Raw genomic sequence first — 27,044 nt, 5'->3', positions numbered from 1 at the left:
AACCTCCAGGTTGTTCTTCCTTTGTCTGAGGTGAGGGCCACTCTATTCTGCAGCAGCCGATGGCTTCCTTTGCGAACCATCTCATGATATTGAAGAGTGTAGACCTGAACACAGGCGTTCCACTGTGGCCCTCAGCTAGCTTTGATCAGAGCAGCTCCCGATGCTCTCTGGCCAGGCCCGGTGTCCAGAAAGCAGGCAGACCACGGCCTTTTCTTCCCACTTGAGCCCATGGTTCCTACCCGCCATGGGTGCCCCTCCTGGATGTCCCCCACACCCCTGCGTTGTTTAGAAGCCCAAGGCTTGTGGAAACAAAGGCCTTAGAGCTGTTTTCACTATTCTGATGCCTTAATATATTTCTGTGGACTATAAATTGAACAGACTAAATTATAATTCCTCCGGGCCTTTTTACTACATGATGTAAGCCCTGAAAATCTGCTATAAATTGTCTTCCCTGAAATCGGTACAACCCTCAGATAACACAGACAGGGACACACACACACATGCATGCTCACACATCTATATTTTAGTTTTTAAAAAACAAACTGGGGCCCGCACTGTGGCATAGTAGGCTAGCCTCCACCTGTGGGGCCAGCATCCCATACGGGTGCCTGTCTGTGTCCTGGCTGCTCCACTTCCGATCCAGCTCTCTATTGTGGCCTGAGAAAGCAGCAGAAGTCCTTGGGCCTCTGCACCCACGTGGGAGACCCAGAAGAAGCTCCCGGCTCCCAACTTCAGATTAGCACAATTTCGGCCATTGCGTCCATTTGGGGAATGAACAGTGGATAGAAGATCTCTCTCTGTCTTCCTCTCTGTCTATAACTCTCTCTCAAATAAAGAAAAAAAATCTTAAGGAAAATAAAACCAAATTGTACCATTCACAGCAATGAATCACTGTCAGCTTGGGATGTGTCCCATTTATTCAAATGAAGTAAGCATTCTTTTTAAATTTTTAAAAAACTGTTAATTTATTTACTTGAAAGGGGGAGAGCCGGCACCATGGCTCACTAGGCTAATCCTCTGCCTGTGGCGCGGGCACACCGGGTTTTAGTCCCAGTTGGGGCACCAGATTCTGTCCCGGTTGCCCCTCTTCCAGTCCAGCTCTCTGCTGTGGCCAGGGAGTGCAGTGGAGGATGGCCCAAGTGCTTGGGCCCTGCACCCATGTGGGAGACCTGGAGAAGCACCTGGCTCCTAGCTTCAGATCAGCGCAGTGCGCTGGCCACAGCGGCCATTGAGGGGTGAACCAACGGAAAAAGGAAGACCTTTCTCTCTGTCTCTCTCTCACTAACTCTACCTGTCAAAAAGAAAGAAAAAAAAAAGGAAAGAAATGGGGAGAGAGAGAAAGAGAGGGAGGGATATCTGGTTCACCCCCAAATAGCTGCAACAGCCAGGGCTGGGCCAAGCCAAAGCCAGGAGCCTGAAATTCCATCCAATCCCAGTCTCCCACAAGGGTGCAGGGGCCCAAGCACTTGAACCATCTTCCACTGCCTTCCCACATGCATTAGCAGGGAGCTGGATCAGAAGTGGAGCAGTCAGGATACTAGCATTGCAGGCAGCAGCTTAACCTGCTGCACCACAACACTAGCCCAAAGTAATCACTTTTTAAAAATATTTATTGGGGCCGGCGCTGTGGCTCACTTGGTGAATCCTTCCTGCGGCGGCGGCATCCCATATGGGCACTGGGTTCTAACCCCGGTTGCTCCTCTCCCAGTCCAGCTCTCTGCTGTGGCCCGGGAAGGCAGTGGAGGGTAGCCCAACTGCTTGGGCTCCTGCACCCACGTCAGAAACCAGGAAGAAGTACCTGGCTCCTGGCTTTGGATCGGCGTAGCGGCCATTTGGGAGGTGAACCAACAGAAGGAAGACCTTTGTCTCTCTCTCTCACTGTCTAACTCTGTCAAATAAATTTTAAAAATAAATAAATAAAGGTATTTATTTATTTCAAAGGCAGACTTAGAGAGAGAGAGAGAGAGAAAGAGAAAGATCTTCCATCTGCTGGTTTACTTCCTGGCTGCAGCAGCTGGGACTGGGGCAGGCCAAATCTGCCAGGCACGTTAACGGGGAGCTAGATTCAAAGTACAGTAGCCGAGACTGGAACTGGCTCCTGTATGGCGCTTAACCTGTTACGCCACAATGACAGCCCCCCAAAGTAAGCATTCTTGAATGCAATCTCCCTAGCAAACAGAAATCCAGGGCCCAGTGCTGTGGCTTAGCAGGTAAAGCTGCTGCACACAGCGCTGGCATCCCATATGGGCGCCAGTTCGAGTCCTAGCTGCTCTACTTCCTATCCAGCTCTTTGCTATGGCCTGGGAAAGCAGTGGAAGATGGCCCAAGTCCTTGGGCCCCTGCACCCACGTGGGAGACCTGGAAGAAACTCCTGGCTCCTGTCTCCATCCTGGCTCATCCTTGACCATTGCAGCCATTTGGGGAGTGAACCAGCAGATGGAAGACCTCTCTCTCTCTCTGCCTCTCCTTGTCTCTTTGTGTAACTCTGACTTTCCAATAAATAAAATAAAATCTTAAAAAAAAAAGAAATCCAGAAAGCAAGGTAGACAAGCCATCAGGTCCAAGATCGATCCCAGCGGCCTACATTAAAACTGTTCAGAAGTCCCAGTTAGCTGTGTTTGTATCTACAGGATTCTGTGGGTTATGTGGCAACAGCAGAGATGAAGCAGGAAACTCAAAGTTGGGTGGGTCAAGGACATTTGCACTCATGTCCTGCCAGGCCTTCTTCTGTCCAGGATTTTCTATGGCTTGGGTCAGCCTCTGGCTGCCCTGAGTGTGGCCCCCATGATAGAAGACACCGTGGAGGTGACTCCTGCTTCCACGGCCTCATTCTGAACCCACAACCCTGTGCTTTCTGAGTTAGCTCCTCTGGCCTCCTCCACAGCTCCCTACCCGAGCTGCAGTTAAAACACTGGCATTGCACAGTCTTGACTTTGCTTCTGGACAGATCCTTCAATCTGAGTATTGGCGGACTCCCCCCTTCAACTGTGGGTGCTCATGTCTCTTGCACAGGTGCTGTGGGCTACAGGGTAAGCGCTTTGGCCAAGGAGAACCACAGCAGAAGAGCGGTTGCAGTAGTCAATGCTTGCAGCTGGGGGACTGTTTTGCAGCCCAGCAGAGCCCTGTGTGTCTCTTCCACACCTCTGAATGCTAGGCAACCCCACTCCGCCCGTAAGGGACCCAGGCCTCTAGGGAGACCAGCCAGCTTCTTCAGCAGTCCGTGGTACCCTGTGTTTATGAATTGCTTCCTGTCTACAATATTTTAATATTTGGTTTTAAACCATTTGTCAGTGTCAGAACTCTCAGAGACAATTAAGGATTCTAGACAGTGGGTCACTGGATCAGTTAAGATTTTTCTGCTCTGTGTGTCCTAGGAGTTGTGAAAATGCAGCTTGGATGACACCGTCAGACTTAGGACGACAATAATTTATCTTCTTTTAAAAGCCCGCATGTTGAGAATTGTTAGTGGGTGGAAGCTACTAGAAAAACAGTTTTGGAAAAAGTTTAATAAGCCCTTAGTGAAGTATTTTTAGTTCATCATTCCTTAAACTATTACCCCTAATCTTCTCCTCCCTCAATCCAGCAACAGAAACAACTGACATTTAATGGAAAATCGAGGCCGATGTCTTACGGTGTAGAGACCAAAGGAATCTGCTTTCTGGTGGTAATAGCACCACCTTGTGGCATTTAATTTTATTTATTTACTTTTACTATTTGAAGGGCAGAGAGGCAGAGGTTTCCAGTTTGCTGGTTCATTCCCCAAGTGCCCCCAACAGCCAGGACTGGGCCACAAGTCAGAAGTCAGAGGCCCAGACTCAATCTGGTCTCCCACGTGGGTGGGAGTGACCCCAGTATTTGGACCCCGACCTGCTTCCTCACAGGGAGTGCGTGGGCAGGAAGCTGGCGTGGGAGAACCCATGTGCTCTGACTGGGGATGTGGGCGCCCCAAGCAGCATCTTAACTGCAGCACGGGCACCAGTCTCGCTTTGTGGCGTCGCCCCGTTGTCTCCTCTAAGGAACAGGAAGTCTAGACCTGCAGCTCTGCAACTGGAGGCACTCGTCTCAGTCTTGGTACTTATCTTAATAAGCATTAACTCTATTTCTCATGTTTCTCAATAAACACCCTTCAGTTTTATCTGTTTAATTTTTAGTTTTATTTGTTGCAGGTTTTTCTGTGTATGTTTTGCAGTAGTCATGTGTTTTCATTTTTAAGATAGTCATAAGGGCCAGCATTGTGGCGCCACTGATTTGAGTCCCAGCCGCTCCACTTCTGATCCAGCTCCTTGCTAAGGCACTTGGGAAAGCAGGGGAAGGTGGTCCAAGTGCTTGAGCCCCTTCCACCCAGGTGGGAGACAAGGTTGGAGTTCCAGGCTCCTGGCTTCAGCATGGCGCAGCCCCAGCTGTTGTGGCCATTTAGGGAGCGCATCAATAGATGGACCCCGCCCCAGTCTCTGACTCTCTGCCTTTCAAATAAATAAATAAATAAATCTTTTTAAAAAGTCATATACATTCATTTGACTCAGTTGATTACTAGTTGGTGTTAAGTAATAGTAACTGACACTATTTATTCAAGGTATTGCCTTCTGAAACTTGGTATCTTTGTTTTTCCAGCCATCAACCAAAACAGCATGGCTGCAGCTAGCAACCCAACAAGTATAGCTGGTTCCCGAAACTCCATGGCTGTCATCATGGACTCCTCTCCTTCTGGCCTGGGCCCCGGCAACACCAGAGATCCTGGCAACTCCACGGACCCCGACAACACCACGAACCCTGACAACACCAAAAACCCCAACAACACCACAAACCCCTCTCCTCCGGTACCAGACCCTGACAACCCCACAAACCCCGACAACACCACGAACCCTGACAACTCCACGAACCCCGCTCCTCCGGTCCCAGGCCCCGGCAACCCCACAAACCCCGACAACTCCACCAATCCCGACAACACCACGAACCCTGACAACACCACAAACCCTGCTCCTCCGGTACCAGACCCTGACAACCCCACAAACCCCGACAACCCCACAAACCCTGACAACTCCACAAACCCTGACAACACCACAAACCCCGCTCCTCCGGTCCCAGGCCCCGGCAACCCCACAAACCCCAACTCCACCAATCCCGACAACACCACAAATCCTGACAACACCACAAACCCCGCTCCTCCGGTACCAGACCCTGACAACCCCACAAACCCCGACAACTCCACCAATCCCGACAACACCACAAACCCCGCTCCTCCGGTACCAGACCCTGACAATCCCACAAACCCCGACAACACCACGAACCCCGACAACACCACAAACCCCGCTCCTCCGGTACCAGACCCTGACAATCCCACAAACCCCGACAACTCCACCAACCCCGACAACACCACCAACCCCACTCCTCCGGTCCCAGGCCCCAGCAGCTCCACGAACCCCGACAACTCCACCAACCCCGACAACACCACGAACCCTGACAACACCACAAACCCTGCTCCTCCGGTACCAGACCCTGACAACCCCACAAACCCCGACAACCCCACAAACCCTGACAACTCCACAAACCCTGACAACACCACAAACCCTGCTCCTCCGGTCCCAGGCCCCGGCAACCCCACAAACCCCGACAACTCCACCAATCCCGACAACACCACGAACCCTGACAACACCACAAACCCTGCTCCTCCGGTACCAGACCCTGACAACCCCACAAACCCCGACAACCCCACAAACCCTGACAACTCCACAAACCCTGACAACACCACAAACCCCGCTCCTCCGGTCCCAGGCCCCGGCAACCCCACAAACCCCGACAACTCCACCAATCCCGACAACACCACAAATCCTGACAACACCACAAACCCTGCTCCTCCGGTACCAGACCCTGACAATCCCACAAACCCCGACAACCCCACGAACCCCGACAACACCACAAACCCCGCTCCTCCGGTCCCAGGCCCCGGCAACCCCACAAACCCCGACAACTCCACCAATCCCGACAACACTACGAACCCTGACAACACCACAAACCCTGCTCCTCCGGTACCAGACCCTGACAACCCCACAAACCCCGACAACACCACGAACCCCGACAACACCACAAACCCCGCTCCTCCGGTCCCAGGCCCCGGCAACCCCACAAACCCCGACAACTCCACCAATCCCGACAACACCACAAATCCTGACAACACCACAAACCCTGCTCCTCCGGTACCAGACCCTGACAACCCCACAAACCCCGACAACACCACGAACCCCGACAACACCACAAACCCCGCTCCTCCGGTACCAGACCCTGACAATCCCACAAACCCCGACAACACCACGAACCCTGACAACACCACAAACCCCGCTCCTCCGGTACCAGACCCTGACAACTCCACAAACCCCGACAACACCACGAACCCCGACAACACCACAAACCCCGCTCCTCCGGTCCCAGGCCCCGGCAACCCCACAAACCCCGACAACTCCACCAATCCCGACAACACCACGAACCCTGACAACACCACAAACCCTGCTCCTCCGGTACCAGACCCTGACAACTCCACCAATCCCGACAACACCACGAACCCCGACAACACCACAAACCCCGCTCCTCCGGTCCCAGGCCCCGGCAACCCCACGAACCCCGACAACTCCACAAAGGCTACAACTGTTAGCAGCACAACTGCTGGTAATGTATCAACCACAACTGTTTCCCCACCTCCCAGTACTCACATCAGCAAAGCACATTCCTCAGGGGACTGTACCCGGGTGGCGAACATGCAGCCCAGGCAATCATTTGGTGCGGTCTTGCCAAGGCAGGCTCGGGTGGGATTCCAAATTCAGTAAGTCTGGAGCCCTCTGATTTTTAAGTTGATAATTTTGAATGGCCCACTTTTAAACTCAAATGGCCCTTGGCAGAAAAGAAAGTTCCCTACCTCTGCTGGGCCCTGTGACGTCAGTGACTGCCAGCAGCCCAAACAGCGGAACCACAGGTGAGAGGCGGTTCCTCAGGTTGCTCACCAAGTGCAGGCCAGCAGGTGGGGGTGTTCCGGTGCAATAGGAGAGGAGTTCATGGATGTGTATGGTGGACTTACACTCTGAGTCACAAAGGCTAGCAGTGGTGGCAATGACCTTGAACCATTACTTCAGTTCTGCTCTCCTTTCCTTCCCACCCATCCCACCCCAAACTATTCCCCAGTGTTCATTTTGTGAGCGCCACCTTTTCTCTCTTCCCTCTAACTAGCGGACTTCTAGAAATAGGTCAGTGTCTCTGAGAACAGGTCTAACTGAGCACTGACTCTCCACTCGACTGGCCCAGCTCCCTGGTCTACCCTAAGGTTAAGACGATGGCTGATCACAGTTTGGAACATGAACCAACTCATGGAATTCAGGCCTGAAGGAACAAAAACCAAACAATAGCAGTGCTCAAGCCGGTCCTAGGCAGGACAAGGGCCATTGTCCAAAGGACACATCTTTTGGGAATATTATCTAAAAACAATTAATCTCGAGTTGAGTTATTGAAACACAAACCAGTTGTGTCTTTTCCCTAAGTCTGTTCTAAAACAGAGCCCCGCAAACTTTATCAGTGGAGACTGAATACTATCTCAGGTCTTACGGGCTACTTAGAGTCTGTTGCCAGTGATCTACTGTCATTTTTTAATAGCAGCCATCGTCAACATACAAATGAATGAACCTGGCTGTGTTCCAATAAAACTTTATTTACAGAAACAGAAGTTTGGTTAGATATGCATGAGCCACGGTTTGCCAATCCCTGGTCTAGAAGAATCCTCAAACCTAAGAGCTTGGGAATGTAGATAACACAGGTCCTGCTCAGACGAGGAGGTGAGGGCAGTGAGATGGAGCTGGTGTCTCTCACACACACCTCTGAGCTCTGCCCCAGTGTTCTTGGACAGATCTTAGAAATACACGGTTAAGCAAATAGCCCAAAGCCTGTGTCAAATCTTCTTTCAAATCTGAAGGGACCGCTCTGAAGCCTCGGTCAGACGGATGCAGTTACACAATCAGCTCCACTAGCACCAGGAAAGGGAGCGTGTCCAGGTCACGGCTGCCTCCCAGACACTCTCAGAATAAGGCCGCCTTCCCGAGGCCTGGCCCTACCACCAGCTGTGGGGCATGGGGCAGATCAGCAAATCCCTTCCAGCTGTGATATCCTGTTAACCAGTTCCCGGCTGCAGTGAGCTGTGAGCCTGTTCTTCATTGCTCAAGGGAAAGCACACCAAGAGTTCTTTGGTGTCTTCCAGAGGGAAGCTGCACTCAATTTCTTCTCTAGAATTTTCCAGATCATCGGGGTCTACATCTAGGTTTGTAAGACTCTTAAGATAACTCTTAAGGTGGTCACCCACTTAAGCAACTCTGGAATCAAGACTCAAAACCACTTCATTTGACGGAGCTGAAGCAAATGACTCAGCAGGCTCCAGCCCTGAACTTCCCTCCCCCAGTCCCGTCAGCTCTTGGAGAGGGAAGATGCTGAACTCTGTCCGCCCCAGGAGTCTCAGCCGGTGATGTGGCAGCCATTGCAGTTTTATTTTCCCTGTTCAACTCGATCACTCAGAAAGCCAGAGGCTACAGTGACCCCCATGACCTCCTCTCTGCCCTTGTGGGGCTAATCCACATTCTGTTTTTTGCTAAGCTTTCCCCTTTCTTCAGGAATGAGTATTCTGTGCATGGCAACCAGAAAGTGACATCTCCTTTCTTTGAGGTGCTTCTTAGCTGCCCTTCTGTCTAGGAACATTATTCAGAACTTCTTATAAGAAAAAATAAGACCTTCTCTCCAGTGGTGTTAGAAGACCAGCCATCAAGGTTATGGAGGGTCCTTGGGGGTTGGAAGATTCCTGACTCCATGGAATCAGAGGCCTCCACATTTTTTTTCCCCTGAGCGGGTTCTCGTCCACCCAGCTCTGACCTCTACTGTTGAAAGAGACTCAGCTCTAGAATTTCTGCAACAAACTCCCTAAGACATATGAAAGTGTGTGTTGGTTTCTAGTTCTTAGGGCACACTGTGGAGTAACACAACCTGGGGGGTTGGAGGGGCCCCATTGAAAAATATGCTTCCAGGTGTTGTCATTTCTGCAAATTTATAATCTCTTTTTGCCCCACCTAAGGTCCTAGAAATCCTTGCAGAGACAATCCCTGTGATGGTAGTTCTTCATGTGTGGCCTTGTATGATAGGCATTTTTGCCTGTGTCCTGAAGGATATTACTATCACTCACCAACATGCATGAAAGGTGAGTGACACGGGATGAACCATGACAGAGCTGTCTCTCACATCTAAAGGGGAGGAGAAACCGAAAATGATGGCAAAAAGAAACTGCAGATTATTAGGAGGGAAGTTGGGGCAGCGTAGTGCAATGAGGTGTTGAAAAGTCTCTGCCTTTGTCCCGCTGAAGCCTCAGGCGCGAGGAGGGGGGGCCAGTTTGTGAGCGAGTCCTGAGGGTGTAGAGAGGCTGCGTGCACCTGAGAACCACACAGAGGAGTCAGGAGACAGGAGACGCTGCGACCAAGGGTGATGTGCTGGGGACCTGGTCTTCCGCCCTGGGTGCACTTCTCCCTCAGGGGATGTGCCCACATTAATAGCACACCCTGCTTTCTTTCTTTTTTTTTTTTAAAGATACACTTTCTTTTTTTTTATTTTTTAAAGAGTTACTTATTTATTTGAGAGGTAGAGTTATAGACAGAGAGAGGGAGAGACAGAGGGAAAGGTCTTCCATCTGCTGGTTCACTCCCCAGATAGCCACAATAGCTGAAACTGGGCTGATCCAAAGCCAGGAGCCAGGAGCTTCTCCAGGGTCTCCCACGCAGGTGCAGGGGCCCAAGTATTTGCACCATCTTCTGCTGTCCCAGGTGCACTAGCAGAGAGCTAGATTGGAAGACAAGCAGCTGGGACTTGAACTGGCACCAATATGGAATGCTGGCACTGTAGGCAGCAACTTTCCAGCTATGCCACAGCACCAGCCCTGGCATTATTTCTTATTCAAAGGGCTATTACAAAGTTAAAATCGTGCCAGTACCGCAGCTCACTAGGCTAATTCTCCACCTGCAGCGCCGGCACTCTGGGTTCTAGTCCCGGTTGGGGCCCCGGTTCTGTCCCAGCTGCTCCTCTTCCAGGCCAGCTCTCTGCTGTGGCCTGGGAACGCAGTGAAGGATGGCCCAAGTCCTTGGGCCCTGCACCCACACGGGAGACCAAGAGGAAGCACCTGGCTCTTGGCTTCGGATGGGCGCAGGCACCAGCCGTAGTGGCCATTTGTGGGGTGAACCAATGGAAAAGGAAAACCTTTCTCTTTCTCTCTCACTAACTCTGCCTGTCAAAAAAAAAAAAAGTTAAAATCATAAGATAAAGTATCATTTTCTAATTTTGTTTTATTTCAAATTTTATAAATGTTTACTAAGCACACAGCAACTGTGCTGTTTTGTCGCAATGAAGTTATCCCTTGCAGCATGAAGCTTTTCCCATCAGATCATGTGGCTGCTGTGCAGGTCCGGGGCCTCTGTGATTCTGAAATCCACACTTTTCCCCTGATGAATGCTGTGCCGGAGCAGACTAATTGTACAGGAAATGGATGCGTTCCATTGCCCACAGGGGTTAGGGCTTAATGAAAAGTTCATATTCCCAGCACTAATACTCTCTTTTTTGAGGATCCACCCTAAGTAGATGATCCCAAGTACAGAACTAGAATTCTCTACCTTTTAAGTCATTGGAAGTAGTAAGTCCAACAACAAAAAATGATTCTGTCAACAAAGGGATGTTTACTTCATTTAATATTGTGCAACCTTCAAAAATGATGGTTATAAAGAGTAGGCAATGATTTGGCAAAATGCTTATCATGTAATAGTGAATAAAAAGATACGTGATATAAGCAGAGTTTTAACAGTGTAAGCTATGAACAGAGAGCAAAGACAGAGAAATAAACCAATGTCAAAAAGGTTGGGTGGATTATGGGTAATGATTTGTTGTATTTCTAGTCTTTTATAATCGTACAATGTTGAGAACTTTAAAACAATGATCTCTTTTAGAACAAAATGGAAATGATCCTCTTTACATGAAATTGTACAAAAAGATTCTGCTTGACTTTTCAGGAAAAACATTCCCTGGAGAGGTCACGGTAAATGTCGCAAACACACCTGACTTTGAAGATAAGAACTCTGCAGCGTATCAAAACTTACACGCCACTGTTACCGAGTTTGTAAGTATTCCCCTTCCTTCCTTTTGGAATCGACATCTTGTCCCACTGAGCTGCAGTGTGGTGCACCCTGGCTGGGAAGTACCAGGTGTTCACATAGTGAAATGCAGCCCTACAGTGTGGTAGACAATAGCTACCTTGAGCCCCCTGGACCCGGGTCTTCCCAAATGCCCAGCCTCCTTCCCTGGTACCCTGTACATTCCTGTGGGCTTGCACCTGGAGGCAGAGCTCCTGGCATGGCAGAGGGCCCTGTCATTCTTTGCCTCTCCCTGTGCCCATTGTTACATGTTATTTATATTTATTTATTTTTGACAGGCAGATTTAGACAGTGAGAGAGAGAGAGAGAGACAGAGAGAAAGGTCTTCCTTCCGTTGGTTCACCCCCCAAATGGCCGCTAAGGCCAGTGCACTGTGCCAATCAGAAGCCAGGAACCAGGTGCTTCTTCCTGGTCTCCCATGCGGGTGCAGGGCCCAAGGACTTGGGCCATCCTCCACTGCGTTCCCAGGCCACAGCAGAGAGCTGGACTGGAAGAGAAGCAGCTGGGACAGAATCCGGCGCCCCAACTGAGACTAGAACCCGATGTGCTGGTACCTCAGGCAGAGGATTAGCCAAGTGAGCTGCGGCACCGGCTGTTATTATTATTATTTTTTAAGATTATTAGAGATACAGGGAGAAAAGGAAAGAGAGAGAGGTCTTTCATTTGCTGGTTCACTCCTCAAATAGCCACCATGATCACAGCTGGGCCAGACCAGAGCCAAGAGCCAGGAGCTTCTGACAAGGGTGCAGGAGCCCATTGGTTGGGCCATCTTTCTGCTGCTTCCTCAGGTGCGTTAGCCGGGAGCTGGATCTGAAGTGGAGCAGCCAGAACTCGAACTGGCACCCATATAGGATGCTGGCCCCTATATAATGCTATTAACATGGTTTAAAATGGACAAGAAAGTTTAAGGATTTTTCTTTTAAAGATTTATCTGTTTGAGGCCAAACTTAAGAAGCTGTATCACCTTATTTTTAAGAACATGATCATGGGTGGGCTGAGCGTTTTAAGCTTCCTTCCTTTTCCTGGACAACTCTGACTTCTACCATCCAACTCCTAATATGTCCCGGCAGAGAGTACTGAAAAGCATTAGAATGCATGTGAAGAACGAATAATTTGTTGTAATATATCGTGTGTATTTAATAAATGAGGTTAGAAATTCATGCTGAAACCTAGAAAATCACCTTTAAAAAGTTTTTTTCAACGTGTTACGAAATCTTTTCTCCTCCACAGTTTCGAGATGTGTTCACCAATGCTGATTATGGACAGACTGTAATTCTGAAAGTAAGGTGAGTTGACTCGGGCTGGCGGGGTGCTTTGGAGGCCTGGCATGTTTGTCTAACTTCTGGGTCGCCTGAGGAACACCAAGCCCTGCTGTAGCATTCCCAAGTCCGGAAGAGGTGGCCGTTCTGAGCTTTGAGAGGGGACTGTGCGCCTGGGCCTGCCTCTGCTGGCACAAGCACTTCAGCCTGGCTGGGCAGGGTGTGGCCTGGGGATGGCCAGCTGTGGGCTGTGGTTGGCTACTCAGCAGCTCGTGCGTGTGGTCCAGCGTGGCGTCTGGGTCGGGGTTTTGGCTGATTCCTTGGCTGCGAACCACACTGCCGCCAACTCCTAGAATATATATATCGTGGGGCAAAAGGAAAAAGAAGGGCTCATAGCCATTCCTTGCCTCAGGGCAGGGAGTGAGGGAAAAAGAACACCCGCACCTGGCTGCCGCAGGCCAGGAGAGCTCCTGGTGCAGTCAGAACACCACTAATTGAGCTATTCTCCATGCAGTGACAAGCATGGGTGCTACTTAGGGACACAGAGGCTCCTCCTCCTCAGCCCTCTCTGAAGCAGGTTAACATGCAGGTTCTCCGCCTGAGGAAAGAATGCACTAGATGGGCGGAGGTGTAGCCTAAGGCAATATTTATGTTGTGAGTTTTGCCATGGCACATTAAGTCCTTTGTGGAGTAAGATTAGCTACATGCCTGCATAGTCAGCCTTCCACATCCATGGGTTCTGCAGCCATGGACTTAACAACCATGCATCAAAAAAAATTTTTTAAAAGCAACTATGTCTGTACTGAACACATGCATGCAGACTTTTCCCCTTGTCATTATCTGCTAACGATACAGTGTAACGACTGTTCCCATAGCCTTCAGGCTGCATCTGATATTGTAAGCAATCCAGGAGGACTGAGTAGGCTATATGCAAATACTGTGACACTTTATAAAGATGTTGAGATTTTGTTGGCCATGGGGGTTCTAGAACCAATCTCTCATGGATACCCAGGGATGGCTCTGTGTGTGTGTGTGTGTGTGTGTGCATGTGTGTTTGTAGCTGTATAAAATGTCATAGATGATGTCCTAGAGGTGGTGAGTTCCCAACTTGGTCTTGAATGAGGGGCAAGTCTGATTGGCAGCCAGGAGGTACCTGCATGGTGAGGGGTAGGCGGCAAGCAGCAGCCTGGCCCCAAGCTCAGAGGCTCCAGAGCTGGAGGGATGCAGCAGAGAGTGGCTGGAGGACTGTGAGTGATTTCAAGGTTTTAGGTTTGGTTTCATGGACAACAGCCAGTCGGTGCACAGGGGATACTGTGCAGGTTGCAGAGAAGCCAGGCAAAGCCGTGCTTCAGCCCTGGCCTTGGCACCTCTTTGCTGTGTGGCCAGAGAGGAGCGCTAACCTCTCTGGACACTTGGTGCTCCGTCTGAGTAGTGGGGTGATCTGGCCAACTTCCTCGGAACCCATGAAGGAGCCAATGAGATCTTGTTTGTGAAATTCCCCAGGACATTGTGGACTTCAACACCAGTCTGTTCCTTTCCAGATTCTGGGACCCGCAGAGTGATGGAGAGCTGGCTGTGGGGGTCCCCAAAACCGTGGTCTCCTTTTATTCTTAAAGAGTTCCTCCTAGAAGGGAGCCAAGGGTGTTTGCAGCAAACCAGTCCCTGTGTGCCCAGGGCAGGGAGGGGAAGTGCCTCCCTAGCTCCGGGGCGGGGCCGCTGCAGGGCAGATGGGCTCGGCTCCCACCTAGCAGGACGCTTCCGAGGTTCCCGCGGAGCTTCTCTCCCTCCTCCTAGTCCCCAACTCTCTCCCTGCTGCACAAGTGCTGGAATTAGAAGGGTCCTCGGAATTTCTCTCTCCCGAACCTCTAATTGGGCAGAAGAGGAAAGTCAGGCTTGGAGAAACCATGACTGGTCGTGGGCCACAAAAAGATAGGTAGAGATGATCAGTGTCTGGCTTGGGTCTCTCTGACTCCGACTCTAGCGTTGAGGTCATTTACACGCAAGTACACTGTGGCACCATCCTTTCCTTGCTTCCCAAAGTAGAGTGCAAGCTGGTGGTTTCTTTGACTGAGTGAAGGAATGCATTATGGATGGCATTTTATTTGGTAGCCCCAGTGCCAAATTGTCCTATAGAATTCTGGATATTTTTTTAACCAATATAGAAAAATATGTATTGTGTACCCTTTTCTCACTGCCTTATCCATTCCATTGCCACTCCCCAAACCCTAGCATGAATTAATTATGATAGAGAATTTTAAATGAAAATTCTAAAATCCCATTTCACTTTTCAGACTCCCTTTTGAGGTGATTGTTCCTAGGAATGGAGTTTGGCTCTTGTTTTGGATTTTCTTGATTGCTCTGAGGACCCAACATGGCTATAAGCATTTCTTTAATAGCCAGCTATATTTTCAAGCTTCTGTACCTCTTTTTTTTTTTTAAGATTTATTTATTTATTTGAAAGGCAGAGTTACAGAGAGAGAGGTAGAGACAGAGAAAGAGGTCTTCCATCTACTGGTTCACTCCCTAGATGGCCGTAATGGCCAGAGCTGAGCCGATCCGAAGCCAGGAGCTTCTTCTGGGTCTCCCTCACAGGTGCAGGGGCCCAAGCACTTGGACCATCTTCTACTGCTTTCCCAGGCCATAGCAGAGAGCTGGATGGGAAGAGGAGCAGCAGGGACTAGAACCAGTGCCCATATGGGATGCTGGCACTCAGGCCAGGGCTTTAACCCACTGAGCCACAGCGCCGGTCCCTTCTATACTTCTTAAAAGATGCATTTATTTGTAAGGCAGAGTGACAGGAAGAGAGAGAAGAGAGATCTTCCATCTGCTAACTCAGTCCCCAGAGACCTTCCTGCAGCCCTGGCCTCCATATTTGGACCTCAGCTGTGGAGATGGGGCAGAGGGTCGGGGGCAGGACTAGAGCTGGGAGATCTGCTGAGTGACTGCTGGAATGTGTATCTGTTGACCCTTCAGTTCAGCTCATCAAGTGACACATTCATTTTTATTTTTAGCACATCCCCTTCTCTGTCAGCAAGATCTGAGGTGCGTGCTGGTAACGACGCTGTCCATGTGAAAGTAATAAACATTTTCTCTCAAAATTCAAGCGCAAATGCAAGTACTGTGTCCAATGCAATTGAAGCCGCAATTGCCAACTCAGATATCATTGCGACATATAGTGGTAAGTATTAAATTTTACTCAAGGGTTACCTAAACTACCTGCTTTTAAAAAACCTCCCAATTATATGGAAGGGAGCAATAACTGCAGAATTGAGTGGGCAGCTGTCTTCAGCTTTCCTTTTAGAGAATTTGTTCTTCTCTTTCCTTCCCCACCTGCCTTCTCCTCCTTTCCAGCCACCTTCCAAATCATCAAACTGATCAGTTTGTTCCTCTCTTGGAAAATGTAGATGATCAAACCAATCATTTCTGCACAAAGACGAGGAAAGGAGGGCTTTGCACCAAGTCACAGCTTTGCAAGTGATTATAGAAGGCTTCAGCTGTGCTGCCTGCTCTGCAGCCTGATGCACAAGCCTGCCTGTAGCTGCAACAATTGGTGTTTGCAGTCTTGCAAAGCATCCGGAAACCTAGTGGCCTAAAACTGCTACAGCTTATTTATTTCCACCTCATAATTCTGTAAGTTTGGACTGGGCTTAGCTGGTAAATTCTAGCAGCCTAGGCCAGGCTTGCCTGACTCCTGCTGGACTGGCTTAAGTGCTGCCCGCATCTGCTGGGTCCCTGGGGACAGCACAGCTGGATGGGTGGTCTCTGCCCCACCGAGTCTCCCCCTGCAGCAGACCAGCCTAAAGAGTTTCAGGGGCAGCAAGAGGGTGTGGTCCAGTGCACAAGGGCTTCTCAAGTCTCTGCTTAGGTTGTATTTACAAGTGTCCTGGAAGCTGCGGCGACTTGTGTGACGTAGCACGGGGTGGCTAGGCCCCACCAAAGACCATGGACCCAGAGACTCGTGAATACATTGATGCCATGACCTCCGTCAACCCTCCACCACCAGCATCAGACGCCACTCACCCCAGAGGTGACCAGCAGGGACTGTTTGGGTGGAGGTGTGGCACAGCTGGTATTCCATCCTGGTTGCCAAATCCGGAAGTCTCTGTTGAGCCACAGTTTATGAGGGCGCTTCCACTGCTTTCTCAGGCCATTAGCAGGGAGCTGGATCAGAAATGGAGCACCTGGACTTGAACCAGCAACCCTATGGGATGCTGGTGTTGCCGGTGGTGGCTTAGTCTACTGTGCCCGACACCCACCTATCTTTAGCTACGTGGGGCACTGAATTTTCATTGTTTTTTGAGTCTGGACCACAAATCTTGTGCTGAATTGTGATTTGGTTGCTATAACTCTACAAAGAGAATACCCAAAAGTGATACAGTTTCTAAGTCACTTGTAATATAGCACAGAGACAGGTACAAGAGGGATCTTTTTTTTTTCTTTTCTTTTTTAAAGATTCATTTTATTTATTTGAAAGACAGAGTTAAAGAGAGAGGTAGACCCAGAGAGAGAGAGAGAGAGAAAGAGGTCTTCCACCCACTGTTTCATTCCCCAAATGACCGCAATGGCGGCCAGAGCTGAGCTGATCTGAAGCCAGGAGCCAGAAGCTTCTCCCAGGTTTCCCACGTGGGTGCAGGGGCCCAAGGACTTGGGCCATCTTCTGCTGCTTTCCCAGGCCATGGCAGAGAACTGGATCGGAAGTAGAACAGCCGGAACTCGAACTGGCGCCCATATGGGATGCCAACACTGCAGGCCAGGGCTTTAACCCAAGAGGGATCTTGAACTTGAATCTAATTGCACTGAATCAGCTGAATAAAGAAATAGTCATTGAAGAGAGGATTGGAGAACTTGATTTCAGAATCCCAGATTTTCTCTTTTTTTAAAAAAAAGGTTTTGTTTATTTGAGAGGTAGAGTTACAGACAAAGAGAGGGAGAGACGGAGAGAAAGATCTTCTATTTGCTGGTTCACTCCCCAAATGGCTGCAATGGCCATTGCTGTGCCAATCTGAAGCCAGGAGCTTCTTCCAGGTCTCCCACACAGGTGCAGGGGCCCAAGCAATTGGGCCATCTTCTACTGCTTTCCTAGGCCATAGCAGAGAGCTGGATTGGAAGAGGAGCAGCCAGGACTAGAACTGGCGCCCATATGGGATGCCAGTGCCAAGGCAGAGACTTAGCCCACTATACCACAGTGCCCCCTTTCCCCATTCTCTTTTGTTAAAACACATATTGAAAGGCAGTAGAATAACAATGGAGCAGTTGCTTTCACAAATTACCTCACGCACATTGTCTTGCTGAATGTGTTCTTGAACTCTTTGTGCCTCACTTAGGGCAAGATCTCTGTGACTATTATGGCTGTGTAAAGCAAAATGATCAAGATGATTGCAGTGATGGCTTGTCATGTGTATGTAAAGATGGACTGGGCAGACCCAACCCTCTCGTGGGTTTTTGTCTTGGTAAGTGTTCCACCTGCTGCTGAATGTTCGTTAGAACTCCCACACCTTCTGCCTAAGTAAGATGCAAACTCTCCTGCTCCAGTTTCCACGAACCTGAGTGCTGTAGATCTTGGCTTAACCCGTACAATGGGGGGATCGGACCCTGACCAGGGCTGGGTAGACAACTTCAATGCAGGTGTCATTTGTGGAGCCAGTGAGCGCCACATTTCTCTTAGGGATAGCAATGTGACAAAAATGGCCTTCTGTCATGTGTCCCTTTGGGGTTGGAGAGGTTGTTTCTGAAAATGACTGAGCAATCACTCTGTTTTAAAGCGAAGTGTCCCGACGACTGCAATGCTGAGAACAATAAGCAATGCTTAATGACCCAGGAGGACCAGAGCCCCAGCTGCACCTGCCTGCCGGGCTACAAGGATGATGGCAGAGGGAGCTGTGAAAAGTAAGGATGCCACTCCGTGTTTGTCTCGCCCCAGCTGGAGCTTGCCACACATAGACAGGTTTAGAGTGAGGAGGTTGGTCGGCTGGCATGGGTCAGGAGGGGTAGCTCCTCCTCTCCCTCCTCTTCCGCACCACCTTTGACAGTCTGAGCAATCTCCAGGTCCCAGGAACACTATTAGGTAACACCTATCATGCAATGACACTATGGGGTGCCTATTAGCTCCCATGTTCCATTGAGGGAACAGGGTGGCAAACAAGTGGCAGAGCTGTGTGGCGTCACCCGCTGAGAAGGGTCCTGCTCGGCTCCACACCTCTTGGGTTCATCTTCGCCCTGAGCTGCCAGATCTTCCAGGAGCTCGGAGGCTGCAGTGTTCTGGCAGTGGCCAACGAGAGCTGTTGGGACCGTAAACCTTCCCAGCCTTCCAGAGCCACTGGAAGCTGCTCTCCTGGGACAACGGGAGTGTAAGGAGCACAGGAAACAGGAGCAGGAGCCAGGGAGGGCAGGAAGGAAGGGGGATGGAGACAGAAGGGAGGTGGGGCGGGAACTCGACCTGCCCCGTGCAGGGGCTCTGTGACACGACCTCCTGCTCGCTGTGTTTTAGGTGTGCATTTGGCTACAGCGGAGTGGACTGCAAGGACCGTGAGTATCAAAGTCTTGTTTTATAAACAAGTTGTGAAACATGGGAGAATGTTAAACAGTGGCCACACTGAAAATCCTGTCTAGTTTCCACCCCTACCCCCTACCCTCACCCAAAGTCTCTGTCTTCCATCATAAAGACAGAACATGTACTTGCGATTTGTCTTCTGGGTCAGGCCATCTCATGCCCATAGCAGCAGCAGCTCTGGCATCAAACACAACGAAACTCAGCCCAAGGAATGGGCCGGGTGCCCTAACATTGATTTTCTACATTGGCTGAAATATGCATTCCCTGCTACTAGAAAGTATAAAAAAGGAGTTAGATGATTATGGAGAGCAGATGTAGAAACCGGACATTTAAATACAAGAGTACTTCAAAAGTTTCCTGGAAAAATTGAATGAAAAAATAAGCTTATTTTGGTGAAAAAAATTTCTAAATTTATACATAGCTTATCCATAATACACATATTCCATGAATTTTGAAGACCCTACATGAGCATGAATTTCAAAGTTTTTTGCACCAAAATAAGCATATATTCTAATTCCATTTTTTATGAACTTTTTGAAATTTCCCTCATACTAAAATCTAAGAGCCGTTTCCTGGTTTAGGATGTGTTGTTGCAAATTTAGGTTCTTTGTCCCATCCCATATCCCATCCACACCAGACTGGGATAATATTAACTTTAAATTGTAGATAATTCTATATTTCAAAAATCTATATAGTAAACTAAAAGGAAGCAATACAGTCAGCCTCTGGCCACCCAGACAGTAAGGAGAGACGCTCGTGGTTTCCGCTGTGACTTGTCGCGAGGATGGAGCTGCTGAGTTTCCACACCTGTAAAACGAGAGGTCGGGAACAGATGACCTCGCAAGTGTTTCCCAGACCTAATGGACTGTGGTCTCCTGCACCCAGGTTGGAGGAGGCATTTGTGGCGTTCTCATCCACAGCAGTGTTGTGCAATGGAAGACTAGTGTGAGCTGTGTGGTCCATGGTACATTTTAGAAAAGCAAATTCTAAAAGTAAAAAGAAATAGGAACCTTGACTTTAATAACATTTTATTTAACCCAATGCATCCAAAATGTCATTTCCACAGGTAAAATTCGATAGAAGAATTGTTACTGAGCTAGGTCACTTTGTTCTTCCTCCCGGTGTTTGGAATTCCGTGTGTGGGTCACACTGACGGGCACCTCAGAGCTACATGTCAGTGTCAGCAGTGCTGGGCGGGGCAGAGTGGGTCTCCACATCCTTAGAGACAAAGTGAGCGGCAGCCTGGCTCCTCTAGTTTATCAGGAAGGTAAGACGTGGAAGGCAGTCAAGGCAGCTGAGGTCCTTGGCGGAGATCCCAGTCCTCACATAGCCAAGACAGACCCTGCTGCGTAGCCCCACCCCGCCCCCAGTTGGCATCTTTTATCTGAGGCTGCTGCTTCTCACTGACATCTAGAGACTCAGTTAGTAGTAGACCCTGGTACCTCGCCTGGCCCCAGAGGGAGCAGCGGCCAGAGCTGATCATCCAGAGAGCCAGGAGTCACTGGGGACGCACGCACCTGTGCACTAGAGCCATTCCGACTCTTTTCTCTCCTAGCGTTTCAGCTGGTTCTCACTATCGTGGGCACCATTGCCGCTGTCCTCATCCTCAGCCTGGTGGTCGCGGTGATCTGCTGCACAAGGTACGCAGTGGGAAAAGGGGCCCCTTCCTGGGGCACAGCACGGCCAGCAAGATGTTTTAGTTTCCAGATGCACCCAGCCACTCCTGGACAGGACTGGGGACATAGAGGAGGCCCCTTTAGTAACGTTACATTGATGTTTTTTCTTGCATTCCTTGTCTTGTGATTATATGAGCTGGACACAGTGGTGGACGAAATGGAGAGATGTGGAATGATAAAGAATGTGAAATCACCTACAAAACTTACCATGTTGAAGCAACTAACACTTTTGGCATATATGAGGGTGCTTCAAAAAACTCATGGAAAAATAGAGTTAAAACATAAACGTATTTGGGACTGGCACTGTGGCTCACTTGGTTAATCCTCTCCCTGTGGCGCCAGCATCCCATATGGGTGCGGGTTCTAGTCTCAGTTGTTCCTCTTCCAGTCCAGCTATCTGCTGTGGCCCAGGAGGGCAGCGGAGGATGTCCCAAATGCTTGGGCCCCTGCACCCACATGGGAGACCAGGAAGAAGCTCCTGACTCCTGGCTTTGGATCGGTGCAGCTCCAGCTGTTGCAGCCATTTGGGGAGTGAACCAGCGGACAGAAGACCTCTCTCTGTCTCTCTCTCTCACTGTCTATAACTCTACCTGTCAAATTAAAAAAAAAAAGTATTTTGGTGCAAAAATAGTTTGAAATCCCGTGTCTGATTATGCCACAATACGGATTTCCCACAAACTTTGTGAAGACCCCAGGTTTGCATGGATTTCAAACATTTTTCCACCAAAACTAACACCTTTTAATTCAGTTTTCAGGAACATATCGTCCCAGATTATTTTCTGGCTCTTTGAATGATAGTATAGACATAACGTGTGTGTCCTTGTCTTAAACGCTTGTGCCGACATTCACCTTTGCTGAGCTCTGCTGTGTGACTGCTGCTGGCTTCTGGTTGCAAACGCCTGGTTGGCAGTGTTGAACTCCACTGGCTCCGTCAAACATAATCTCCTCCAGCTACTTGTCTGCCTGTGCCGCTGCTACAAGAGGTCTAAAACCAACCTCTAGATTAAAAAAAAAATTAAAGATTTATTTATTTATTTGAAAGAATTACAGAGAGAGGGGGAGAGAGAGCTCTTCCATCCACTGGTTTACTTCCCAGATGGCCTTAACGGCCGGGGCTGAGGCAGGCTGAAGCCAGGAGCTTCATCTGGGTCTCCTACACGGGTGGCAGGGGCCCAAGCACTTGTACCATCTTCCACTGCTTTCCCAGCCAGGAGCAGGGAGCTGCATCGGAAGTGGAGCATCTGGGATTAGAACCAGTAGGCATATGGGAAGCCAGAGTTGCAGGCGGTGGTTTTACCTACTATGCCACAATACCACCCCTAAAACATGACTATTTCTCGGCTGGGTGCTTTAAGTTCTCCTCTCTTAAGGGAGGAAGACTTATTTTTTCATCAGATATTAGCTGTGTCAGAGTGCTTCCCATTACCAGGGACAGGAATGCTGGCATCTCTTTTCCATTCTACAGGTGCCAATGGGGTTCCACTTCGATAAAAACAAGCTGCTTTTCCTTTTGTTTTCTTTCTTTTTTAAAGTGTTTTCTTTCTTTTTTTAAATATTTATCTTATTTATTTGAAAGAGTTACAGAGAGAGATAGAAATAGTGAGAAACAGTAATAGAGGTCTTCCATCCACTGATTCACTCCCCAAATGGCCACAATGGTCAGAGCTGAGCCACTCCAAAGCCAGGAGCCAGGAACTTCTCTGGGTCTCCCTCATGAGTGCAGGGGCCCAAAGACTTGGGCCATCCTCTGCTGCTTTCCAAGGAGTATTAGCAGGCAGCTGGATCAGAAGTGGAGCAGCTAAGACTCAAACCAGTGCCCATGTGAGATGCCGGCATTGCAGGCGGTTGAGGTGGTAGCTTACTCTGCTGTGCCCAAATGCCAGCCCCAACAAGCTGCTCTTTCTAACATTTAGCTCATGCCTTATCTTTTGGCAAAATGGGTATTTTCTCTCTATAATGTGAGAAGATAAACAGATTTTCAGCTCCTAAACTATTTTGCTTAGTCTTCTTTTTTTCCTTTTACTGCATTTTCATCCTAACTTTGTCCCCAGACTTAATTGTGAGGAAGCAAAGGCAAGAAATGGGTGTGTGAGCACCCTTGGCCCCTGATTTCCCACTTTCTGGGACGGGGAGCCAGAACGTGCCTGGCCGTGGGGCAGGGCTGTGCCCTCTGCTCTCGGGGGGACTGGCTCGTGGTCCCGGGACTTCAGGGGCCTCAGGCGTTGCTGTGGGATCTTGAGCCAGGTCTGCCCTTAGCCCAGCCCAGTTTGGGACTCTGGGAATAAATGAGGAATTTTAATTTTCTCGCCCAGGTCAAAGGGTAAGGAAGTCTCTCCTCAATGACCTTGGGCAAGAGTGCTGTCATGGGCTGTACTGGCCATCAGGGTCACAGCATGAGTGACAGCCCCAGTGTGACTCAGGCACAGTAACTGGCACCCTGGGGCTGGCCCACCCCCACAGCCACCACCCAGGACCTTGTCTGGGGCCAGGCAACATCAGCAGCAGACCTCCCTGGGGAGATGCGTCCCTCCCTCTCTTGTCTGTAGCACTTCCCCCTTGGCTTTGAATAGGCTCGGGACCCTGGCGGGGGCACAGCAAAGCCCGGGAACCCTGTTTCTTCTTCCGAGGCCTTTGTGCCCTGGACTCATTTTACACACGGGGGTGCTTCTGTAGACATTGACTTGGCGCGAGTGAAAAACTGTGTCATCAATCATCTTTCTCCCTGACTTCTGTTGTCTCTCATAAAAAAAATTCAAAAGCACACCTGAGAATACAACACTGGGGCAGGCGTTTGGGTAGTGGTTAAGATGGCATGGGACACCCAGTGCAAGTCCCAGCTCCACTCCCTCTCCAGCTTCCTACTAGTGCACACCCTGAGAGGCAGCAGGTGAGGGCTCAAATATTTGATCCCTGCCGGCTTCATGGGAGACCCAGGCAGACTTCCTGGCTCTTGGCTTCAGCCTGGCCTTGCCCCAGCAGTTGCAAGCATTTAGGAAGTAAGTGAGTCGATGGGTGATCTCAATCTCTGCCTTTCAAATAAAATGAAAATCAATTTTTTAAAAGAACATCAAAAAATGAATAAAAAGAATGCAATACTAACATTACTAGCAAAAGTTCAGCGAGGCTGTGGGATGGATGGTAACGCTGGGTCAGCATTCATATCCTGGTCCTGTGGTCGCACAGAGCTTATGAGGAGACTGTCCTGAAATTCAGGGCAACTACCCTGCGTGGCATCATGACGTATTATGGGTAATGGCGCATCAATCTGCAACTTCTGCTTAACTGGTTTGGACTCTGTGTGATGGGTTCGTGGGAGCTCTGTGTGTAATGTTTTTTGTTAACTTACCTGTAAATTTGAAATGGCTTACATTTGAAAACATTTTTAAAAAGAACATGAACATTTGTATCGGGGAAAATGGGTGTCGCTGTCAGATCCTAATTCCTGTTCCTGGTTACAGATCCAAGAACAAAAGGAAGAACATAGAAGAGCAGAATCTGATTGACAACGACTTTCAGAGCCTGAAGCTGCAGCAGACGGGGTTCATCAACATGGGTGCTGATGGGAGTCTGTTCCCCAAAGCCAGGACAGGGCCCCCCCGCAGCGTTCAGCCACAAAACCCCTACGCAAACCAGAGGGGCCTACCCTTCCCCGACTACTAGGTGAGCCATGGGCCTGTCCCAGAAGCCCTGTGCAGACCCGAGAGGTTACCCTGCTCGAACTACCGTGGGCCTCCAGTTAGCTCTTCAGGGTGGGCTGGGGACCTCAGCTCCTGTAGCTTCTCCAGGCTGCATAGGCGTCTTTGCTTTTTAAACAAAAGAGAAAGATGAAGGAGGAGGGTGAGAGAGGTCTTCCATCCGCAGGTTTGCTCCCCAAATGGCCACAATGGCTGGGACAGGGCCAGGCCAAAGCCAGGAACCAGGAACTTCTTCTGGGCCTCCCACGTGGGTGCAGGGGCTCAAGCACTTGGGTCATCCTCTGCTGCTTTCCCAGGCCATCAGCAGGACGCTGGGTCAGAAGTGGAGCAGCTGGGACTTAAACCGGTGCCCATATGGGGTGCCTGCGTGCGCTGAAGGTCAGGGCTTTAACCCGCGGTTCCATGGTGCCGGCCCCCAGGGTGACTTTAGACGCATCACTTCCTCTCCCTGGCCTTCTGCTTCCTGTCTGCAGAAAGATCAGCTTGCTTTATGTGCCCTTAAGGTTCCTTAAATTGCAGGCCTCTAGGAATAGGACCCCAGTGACTGTGATGACAATTCCCAGGCTGTTTAAGGGGCCAGGCCCAAGGAAGGATGCAGAATGTGACCAGGTCTCTGTGGCCTCCTTCCCAGTGGGGCTGCGTAAAGGCACAGCCAGACTGCAGGGTAACTCGGCCAGTTTCTCAAGAGATAAAGCAAGTGAGGCTGGTAACGCTTTATTTCACTCCGAGGACTTTCAGGGGAAAAAGCTTCCACTCAGCAGGTTCTTACTGGATCATGTAGGCCGGTGTTGAGAAGAGGGAGCCGGTGAGAGGTGGCTGAAGGAGAGGCCAGGGGAGAAAGTGGCCAGGTCAGAAACAGCAGAGAGGCCAGGCAAGGGAGAGTAAGGGGGAAAGCCGAAGAAAGCACATTGTGTTAACTAAGTAATGTTAATAACTTAGGGATCTAAGTTTTCTCATAGGTTTCTGTTGGAATATTTCTTTTCTAACAGTCTTCTCGCTCGCTTGCTCTCTCTGTCTAGAACAGTAGAACTTTGGAGTCGTCCATGTACCTGGCCCAGTGCCTGAGCTGCTGTTTGGTGGAGAGGTGAGACCTGGTGAATCGTGGCCTGCAGGATCTCTCTCCCACCCCGTCCGCCAGCCTCTCTGAATGGAAGTTGTGAGCGCTAGGAGTATGGCTTGCTTCCCGAATGCTTCCCGAATAAGAATCTGCAGAATTAAAGGCACATGGACACTCTCAGCACTTGTGAGGTCGCTGCTTTTCTCCAGTCTGTGTGGACTCCTGAGACAGTGCTTTGGTCTTTCCTCCTACTGGGCTGCGGTAACCATGTCCCGTCCAGAGGACAGGCCTTGGTGTGGGTCACTCCTGGGAGGAGCCTGTGCCTGACCCACATTGATAGCCCACGGGTGAGCGGCCCAGAGTGCCGCGGGGACAAGAATTGCCATCTTCTTCCATGGCTCACTGTGATAAGGTAAGGTAGGGCTCCTACGTCTAGCCCTCCGGTCAAGGGATTTTGGCTACCCTGATACTGCCAGGAGCTTGCAACCTAGCCTCACCCTAGAGACAGCCTTTGTAGGAGCACCGACTGGACGGCCAGGAACTTTTTGATGTTAATTAGGCATCTGGTACTAGATAGGCTTAAAGTGCTGGTCCATGGGAGGGGCAGGATGAGGAGAGGGGGCAGCCGCCGGGGTCCACCTCCTCCCCTGCGTTGACCCTTCTCCCAGGAGCGGGCAGGCCTTTCTTCTGATTCATGCCCTCCTCAGGACTCGGGGCCTGGGAGAAGCTGTGCAAGCAGGAACTCCAGCCAGGAGCTCCTTCGGCACCTTTGACGTTGCTGATGTTCCCTTTGGCCGAGGGTGGGAGAGGGAGTGAGTGCCGGGTGTGGGGAGGAAGGAGAAGGGAGGTGTCCCGGTGTCCAAGCTCAGCAGGCTGCTTCCAGAGGGGCGTCACTGGGGCCCAGCCTCCCCTGGAGACAGAGGCTTCATTGTAACTCCCCCACCACACCCACCCAAGAGTGGGGGCAACCACGCCCAGCACATGCTTTACAAAATGTTATGAGTGTCCTTGTTTACGCCTAATGTCTGGTCCCTGTGCAAGATATTTTTATTCATTGCCATTGTTATGTGTTCTTGGATGTGAATGCAATAAAATGTCTTTGATAGATGGTGTCCCTTCTCATGTTGGGAGCTTTTGGTAGCGCACATAGCAGTGAGTCTTATTTCAGTTAGCACATGACATGTGACACACCCAAGTGACTGGCATCTGCTGTCCTCGTGGGGGGGCTGCTGGATCACCCACAATGGTAGGCACCTCTTCCCTCCCGCTACTCATGTCCCCCTCCTCCTGTGTAATGGTTAACTTTGGGTGTGAACTTGACAAGATTCAGGAATGCGTGGAAACCTGAAAAAACGCTCTATTGGGTATATCTGTGACGGTGTGTCCAAGCAAGGTTAGTGTGTGCACCTGAGTGGGTGGGCGGGGCAGGGTGAGCCCTGCCTTCCAATCAGCTGGGGGCCTGCAGAGAATGAATAGGGAAGGTGAATTGGTCCCCCGCTCTGAGAGCTGGGATGTGTCTGATGGCTGTGTTGGACGTTGGGACTCCGGAGCTGGTCTTTGGCTCAGGCCAGCAGCTGCCCACCTGGGCTTCTTTGCTTCT

The 27,044-nt window shown here is 50.1% G+C and overlaps 1 protein-coding gene across 2 annotated transcripts in view; it reads left to right on the top strand.

Annotated features, from left to right (window-relative positions):
* The window catches only part of MUC13 (mucin 13, cell surface associated), a 28,241-nt gene extending 1,692 nt beyond the window's left edge, over window positions 1–26,549 (top strand). The window contains exons 2-12 of one of the 2 annotated variants that reach the window (XM_008266761.5): window positions 4,612–6,660; window positions 9,095–9,217; window positions 11,067–11,173; window positions 12,438–12,493; window positions 15,478–15,644; window positions 17,791–17,916; window positions 18,229–18,352; window positions 18,954–18,991; window positions 20,572–20,656; window positions 24,151–24,352; window positions 25,412–26,549. In XM_008266761.5, the coding sequence (XP_008264983.4) occupies window positions 4,612–6,660; window positions 9,095–9,217; window positions 11,067–11,173; window positions 12,438–12,493; window positions 15,478–15,644; window positions 17,791–17,916; window positions 18,229–18,352; window positions 18,954–18,991; window positions 20,572–20,656; window positions 24,151–24,352 (3,077 nt within the window). In that variant the 3' untranslated portion in view covers window positions 25,412–26,549. Of the gene's footprint in view, window positions 1–4,611; window positions 6,661–9,094; window positions 9,218–11,066; window positions 11,174–12,437; window positions 12,494–15,477; window positions 15,645–17,790; window positions 17,917–18,228; window positions 18,353–18,953; window positions 18,992–20,571; window positions 20,657–24,150; window positions 24,353–25,406 lie in introns of both variants that reach the window. The other variant, XM_008266760.5, reaches the window with a different exon arrangement.
* Window positions 26,550–27,044: the final 495 nt, after the last annotated feature.

The sequence above is a fragment of the Oryctolagus cuniculus genome, chromosome 4, assembly GCF_051225735.1.
Source record: "Oryctolagus cuniculus isolate XC-2025 breed Fujian yellow rabbit chromosome 4, ASM5122573v1, whole genome shotgun sequence".
Classification (NCBI taxonomy): Eukaryota; Metazoa; Chordata; class Mammalia; order Lagomorpha; family Leporidae; genus Oryctolagus; species Oryctolagus cuniculus.
Note: the sequence above shows the minus strand (reverse complement) of the source record. Positions and strands in the feature narration are given on the sequence as shown.